General features: G+C 40.2%; 1 protein-coding gene across 1 annotated transcript; it reads left to right on the top strand.

The window, feature by feature from the left end:
• Positions 1–2858: 2858 nt before the first annotated feature.
• IFNG (interferon gamma) lies at positions 2859–6378 on the top strand. Its single transcript, XM_072877692.1, has 4 exons — positions 2859–2981; positions 4944–5012; positions 5371–5550; positions 6253–6378. Exons 1-4 carry the CDS (start codon positions 2859–2861, stop codon positions 6376–6378), a joined length of 498 nt encoding a protein of 165 aa, XP_072733793.1.
• Positions 6379–7059: the final 681 nt, after the last annotated feature.

Below are 7059 nucleotides of genomic sequence, written 5' to 3'. Positions count from 1 at the left end.
GAACAGGGCTGGGAGGCGTGCAGGACCCCTGGGACTCAAGTACCTCATGTTCTGACCATCTGCTGTAGGCTGTTGCCAAGTTTCAAAGTGATTTGGAGAGAGGTGATGGTGTGTATCAATAGAAGAGAACATTATGAGACGAGCATGTCAACAGGAGAACATTATGAGATGAGCATGTCAACATTAACATGTTACCATTTATTCAAATGTAAAGGATTTGGAAAAGGAATCCTATATTTCTGTATTAGAATACATTTCTGTCCAGCTGATGATTTGCCACAGAAAATTCAACCCTTTGTGTGAGAATTTGAATGTGGAGATGAGTAGAAGGCCTGACTGGATACACCTTCTGCCTGGCTGGATAATTACAGCAATTAGTTGTGTTCAGTTGTGTTGTGATTTGTCCTCAACATGTTAAGAAGACTGCGCTGTTTGAGTAAAGAATCTCTTCCAAACTCCTTACTTGCAGCTCTTCTTTGCACACTCTCTAGTAATTCAATAGAAAAGAACTGCTCAAATTAGTACTTGTAATGGCAAAAATGGGCTTGATGACCCAGTCCCTCTTCCAGTTGTACATTTCTGACAGCATAAAGAATGCCATATGTAACAGGAATGATTTTCCTTCTGCCACTCGACACCTCCCTTCCAACACTTTGCCAAAGAATAGCTCCATAGTGTCATGGCCAGTTGACGTGCCTTAGCACCTGTCTCCCACCTTGTAAACTATGCTTGGTTTTCCTGTATGTATAAAACTACATTTAGCTGTGCCACAACATGCTATTTGACAGTACGTGCCTTGCAAAGCAATCCAGATGTTTCAACATTACCAATAGGTTTGTTCAGTGTGCTGACATTTGTGCCTCCACTTTGAATTGTGAGTCCACTTTGATTAATCTTGGTGGGACCTCCATTTTGTTGCCATCCCTGGAGGTATTTAAAAGACGTGTAGATACGGTGCTTAGGAACATGGTTTAGTAGTGGACTTAGTAGTGTTAGGTTAACAGTTGGACTCGATGATCTTAAGGAACTTTTCCAACCTAAGTGATTCTATGATTCTATGATTCTAATTTCTAGCGTAGAATCATAGAATCAGAATGGTTTGGGTTGGAAGGGATCTTTGAAGATCGTCTAGTCCAATGCCTCTGGCAGGTGTGATAACTTTACATTTTTTTACAGTGCTTTGAAACACCCTTGAATAGCATTATCACCTCACCTCCATGTCAACACTTCCAGCAATCAAGTTATTGCTTAACCAGTTTTAATTTCCTAAACTAAAACCAAGATGTGCATTGAATAGTGCTACTGCCCCAAGCAGATTACAGCTCTAATTTTTTTTGCAGTACTGCACCTGTTGTAAGATGTGTGCCATCTGTCTACACTTCTATTCCCAGGGAGTTTTAGCATGCAGCTTTTGGGCCTGTGACTGCTGGTGAAATTTGGTTCTTGTCTCTGCAAAATGGCAATTCCCTGTTTGCAGTGGTAGTAGTGGGCTAGATCTATTCCACAGACGGAGGTTTTCTTTCAAGCTGCAGATGAAAATGTTTGATGGTATTTGCTGAGATAGGTGCTGCTGGGGAAGGGGCCAGCTTCTTGCAAGGAACACTCAGAGAGTCATCCAGGGCTGTGCTGGAGAACTCAAATCATACCTGTTGGGGCCCAGTTTAATTCTCATCTGTTTCTGATGAGCTACAGACATCCTCCACTGCAGCCTGTGTGAACTGAGCCCACAAGTGCCCTCTTCCTGATCCTCTTTTCTTTTTGCCTGTGGGCTCCTTGTTTCTTTCCCTTGTAGGCTCTTGCCTATATTGCATTCATACACTACAGCCTAAAATTATTTTGATTTCTTCATAAGACTCTTCACAGTAAGCTCTTTTCCCATGATATCCATCAAAGCAGAGTTCAGTTCCTATACAAAAGCCTTTTCCCCAGCTATCCTCAATACAGTTATTTCAGGGGTCTGTATGCACTTAGAGACCATTCTGTCTGTCTTCTTCAACTGGGATTTTTTTCATCCATGTCTTTCTGTTTTCATATTCTATGCACATAAGTGCAAATGAATAGGCAGGTGGGGAACTTTAATTATTGCCAAGCAGAAATGAATGTCTTGAGTATTAAATACTCTGCTCTTGGAGGTAGCAGACAACCATAGAGGAATTTAGTATGACGCATCATTGCATCCATGCTGGAACCTCCTTTTCCCTAAGTCTATTTTGAATCTGGAGGTGAAGAATGAGAAAGCAGCAGAAATGCACTTTAGACCATGGAAAGAATGCAAATAGTGTTTCACAAAAGGACAGCAGTAGGGAGAACGTTTAGATCTCTAAGTGACTCTGAAGAATGCCATGGCAATCTCGGTGGTTACTTTAAAAGAATACCAGAAATGAGTTGACTGTTATACTGACCATTTAACCACACACAATGACTTTTTTCAGATAGTGTGTAAGAATATGCTTGAGCCGCAATGCATACTCCTCAACCAGTATCATAATTTCCCCCTTTCCCCCAACCACGTGTAAAAGAAACTGCAGAATCTGCCACGTAAATGTTACCCATTGACGAACCACTGAAAATTTTTCCAGGACCATGCTTTAAGAAAGACGCTTTCGAGGGATTCCCTTGATTAGCCAAAACCGAAGGGTTCTTATCTAACACTATCTTGTCTAAATATACACAGCCTGTGATGACGAAATAAAAAAATGCCAAGACCAGGTATAAATACCACTGACAGGCAGATGAAGTTCATTCGTCTACTTTCTTCTAATAGAAGATTTAACTATTAGAAGTTGAAGCTCACTGCTCTTAGAACTGACATCTCCCAGAACTTATCTGAGCATTTTAACTGAACCATTGTCAAGAAGATGACTTGTCAGACCTACAGCTTGTTTGTTCTGTCTGTCATCATGATTTATTTTGGACATTTTGGAAATAGCTTAAATCTTGCTCAACTTCAAAACGATATAGACCAACTGAAAGCTGACTTTGTAAGTATGGTCTTCCACTGCAGTTCTCTTCTCCTTCTGCTTGTGCTTTAGATATAGTCCAGACTTGAGCACTGCTTGACATACTCTATGTGTACCAATAGAGGGTAACCATGGAACAAATTTTTTGGTTATACCTTTTTTTAAACAAGAATATGGACAATTTCTTTGCTTTTGCTAACCTCTTTCACTAACATGATTCAGTTTTTCAATAGTCATAGTTAATGTAGTGGTTTGCATTTATTTCAGGGGCACTCTTCCTTTCACAAGAGCTTCTGCTAGCTACATTCAGCCTTTGGAATGTTTTATAACAAGAAATCTTAATGCAATTTATGATGAATGAATGAATCTTGATTCAATTCTATTCAGATGTAATTTACTGACACTTTTTTAGTTTTAGGTTAGTAACCTTAATGGGGGATTTAGTATTAGTTAGCAATATAAACAAAATGGAGAAGAACTTTTGCTTTAACAAATGCATCTGGTACTTATTAGTAGTAGTAGTGTGTTGCCTAAAGGTGGTCCCTACTGCTTATTCTTTTGCATCCTCCAGCCATTCTGCTTATATATCTGTGACTATGATCCAGCATGGGAATGTTATCCAGCATGATATTACTTCTTTTCTGACAGAATTTTTATAACTTGATAACTGTAATGTTAATCCACCTATCTTAATCTAAGAGGCATTAAAAGGATTTCACAGTTGACTTCAGCTGGGATTAGTCATAGAGATAACAGATCTACAATAGAGTCACTTCTAATTAACAGCTTTTATTCTCAATATATTTTTGTTTTTTTCCTTAAATGCATGAAAGCAACTGCAATAGTCTGCTCCTATTTTCAGCTCTGATTTTGTCAGAATTTTGTGCATATGAAAGTTGAAATTTAGTAGTCAAAGAATCACCCTGAAGTATCACATAAAGAAGCCTAGTGTGATACTTCAGTGTTTGCAGATTGATAGGAAACTGGCTATAAAATTGGCATTATATCTTAAATTTGTCATTAGCATAGATCAGAGAGATTCTCAGTAGAATGCATATAACTCTGTCAGAGAGATCCTGAGGCGTGGTGAGCTGCTTCCACTGACATTAAAAACTCCGGTCTACAGCAGGTGCTCCCCACCTTTCAGAAGAACAGCAAAACAAGGTTTGGCAACGTGCTCAGCATGGGGAGCCAATCAGCCTACGAGGTTTCTGTCAGGCTGCAAGTTTTCCCTTTGCACTCACTGTATTTAAATTACTGAGCAGACAAAAAAGGAAATAGTGACTGTTGTATACAAAAAGAAAAAAAAAAGACACACACAGAAGAGGAAATGATTCAGTTTACCTTTCCTTCATAGGAGAATTGTATTGCTCTTTGTTTCCTAGAATCTGCCACAGTGTGTGGCTAACATCTGATGGTTAAACTCCGTCCCTGCAAGCCTCTCAGTAGGCCACTAACCTTGTATATCCCCATGCCTGACTGTGGGCTACTGGGCTATTCTCCAGTTCTACAAACTGTAGTTTTACAGTAAAGTTAATTTTTTCTTGTTCCATATGAGATTTTAGAAGACTGGATAAATTCAAGGCCACAGAATACCTACTGGTGGACCTCAACTTACCAGAAAACATGCCAAGATCAGATCTGACACTTTTCTAGCCAGTTGCTATGCTTCTGAAGTTTAATTTTCAGCTGTCAATACCAAAACTTGCAAGGAGCGTTTGGTAAAATAGATGGTGCTAAATGTTTCTGTTCAGATGAGTTATAGCAGGAGAAGACGTTGAAAAGCAGACTAGTGCCGTTTCTGGTGCTACGCAGTCATCCAATGCAATTTGGTGCTTAGAGAAGTGAAAGCATTGTAACAGCTATAGCCCAGTGGTGCAAAAATCACGTCTCTGTTTTTTACTGCTCATTTGAATAGAGAACACAAATTTGCTTTGTGATAAGTACTGTTTGTATAACAGACATGTTTGTTCTTTGTTGCAGAACTCAAGTCATTCAGACGTAGCTGACGGTGGACCTATTTTTACAGAGAAACTGATAAACTGGACAGAGGTGAGTCCAAACCAGATATGACAAAGCAACTCAGGCACTTTGTGGGGCACTTTTTAAATACAAAGCAGCTCCCAGGGCCAGTGTAATCAGCCGGGGTAGAACGAACATGAGCAGAGGCCACTTCAGTAGCTTGGAAATGAGAAAACAATCCCCATAAGAATGCTTCCCATAAGGATCAAGGTGCTTTATACTGCACCATCCTGAGGTACAGCCAAGCCCAGGAGATGAGTTGCAGCATCTTCTTTATCATCCCATTTCAAGCAGCAGTGAGAACCCCTGCGTGCTGCATTTTAGCTTCGTTCATTTTCCTGCTGATGAGCACTCACAGACCTTTCTTTCTGACTGTATTTTTCAACAGAGAAATGAAAAAAGGATCATCCTGAGCCAGATTGTTTCCATGTACTTAGAAATGCTTAACACCACTGACAAGTCAAAGGTGCACATCAGAAACATATCTGAGGAGCTCTATACTCTGAAAAACAGCCTTCCTGATGGCTTAAAGAAGGTGAAAGACCTCATGGACCTGGCAAAGCTTCAGGTAAGGCTCTTCCTCTGCCTCCAAGGCTCATGACACTATATTTTCCAGTTGAGATTTGAGTGTGACTCAAGCCAATAATGCTTCAGTAACCCATCTGGTAAGCTCCGTCTGGCTCAGTTCACACTGGAAAACCTAATGTTTCCAGCTGCAGGTCTGCGGTGTGGGGTGTCAGTGCAGGGGCCACCCTCCCCGAGTCTTGCCGGAGTCTGGCACAGCGGTGCCGGCAGTGCTGCTGTGTCATCTGCCCACCAGAGGTGCCACTGACACAGCTGTCTGTGGTTAAGAAATTGGGTGGGAAAGTTGTGCCTGTCCACAGCATGCCTCCGTGGGCTTTGGAGGCACTTGGCTTATCGAGCAAGTGCCAATGACACGAACCACCGACCTCTGCAGAGGTCTGCAGCCAATACCTCGGTGGAGTTAGCTGCTTGGGGGTAGCTCATATATCATCACAATAACTACAGAGTAGCTCCGTTACACAGAATATGGCTGGTCTGTGGCACGTTGCAAAGTAGCACAGAAAGTGGAAAACAAAGATTTGTGACAAAGTGGCTCTTTGTTGTAGGAATTAGGTAGTAGAGTAATTGGAAACTGCCGATGTCCATCTGGTTTACCCTGGTAGCAGTGTAGCCTGTAGGATGTGACCAGTAAATAACTATAGCTCTTGGCATGACCTTCATTCCGTTTGTTTCTTACTTATAACAGATGACTGACTTGAAAACTCAACGCAAAGCTGTGAACGAGCTGTTCAGCGTCTTACAAAAACTGGTGGAGAGTCCAACTTCTCTCAAAAGGAAAAGGAGCCAGTCTCAGAGGAGGTGCAAATGCTAATGACATCATATGTCCTTTTGTACTGAGTTACTGTGCAAATTTTGTTATAATGCACAGTTTTTTATTTCAGTCTTTTTATTAAGTTTTTATACATTTATTTATTAATATTTAAGTATTTTAAATAATTATTTATAAAGAAACACCAATCAAAGTATTTATAACTCCTACTACTATATAAGAAATTACTTTGTCTTAAAATCCTGTCTATCTGTTATATGTTTGTTGACCTGAAAATACAGAATGAGGCAATGTTTACTCAATTTCCATATGGAAATCCTGAAATGACATGATACCCAGCTTTCCATCTGGTGCTGTCTTGAAAGAGGGATGTTAATAAGATTAGTCTCATCATTCATCTATTTCACATGGAGATGCAAGCACCAATATGGGGAATTCTGTACTCAGGAATTCATGTCTGCTTACTTATAAGCATATCTAAATCCAAATCAAGCAAACAGACATGCTTAAAGATAAGCAAATGCTGAAGCACTTTTCTGAACTAGGGGATTGATGATTAATTGCTGGTAATTATTGTTATGCACTGAAGTTACCAGGAGGCCAGGCTACTTAGCAACTCCAGGAAATGTGACTAACTCTATTGCACTGACTTAACTTCAACTCACTGATTTTGAGAAGTTCTGTATTTTTTGTACTGAATAATTTAAATGTGTCTGATGTGAT

The sequence above is a fragment of the Ciconia boyciana genome, chromosome 1 (assembly GCF_034638445.1).
Source record: "Ciconia boyciana chromosome 1, ASM3463844v1, whole genome shotgun sequence".
Classification (NCBI taxonomy): domain Eukaryota; kingdom Metazoa; phylum Chordata; class Aves; order Ciconiiformes; family Ciconiidae; genus Ciconia; species Ciconia boyciana.
Note: the sequence above shows the minus strand (reverse complement) of the source record. Positions and strands in the feature narration are given on the sequence as shown.

Bases quoted from the DNA above. Each gene is read 5' to 3' on its own strand.
- IFNG (XM_072877692.1), top strand. From the start codon at position 2,859: ATGACTTGTCAGACCTACAGCTTGTTTGTTCTGTCTGTCATCATGATT. The intron at 5,013-5,370 runs GTGAGTCCAAAC...ATTTTTCAACAG, and splicing joins AACTGATAAACTGGACAGAG to AGAAATGAAAAAAGGATCAT. The intron at 5,551-6,252 runs GTAAGGCTCTTC...TACTTATAACAG, and splicing joins TGGACCTGGCAAAGCTTCAG to ATGACTGACTTGAAAACTCA.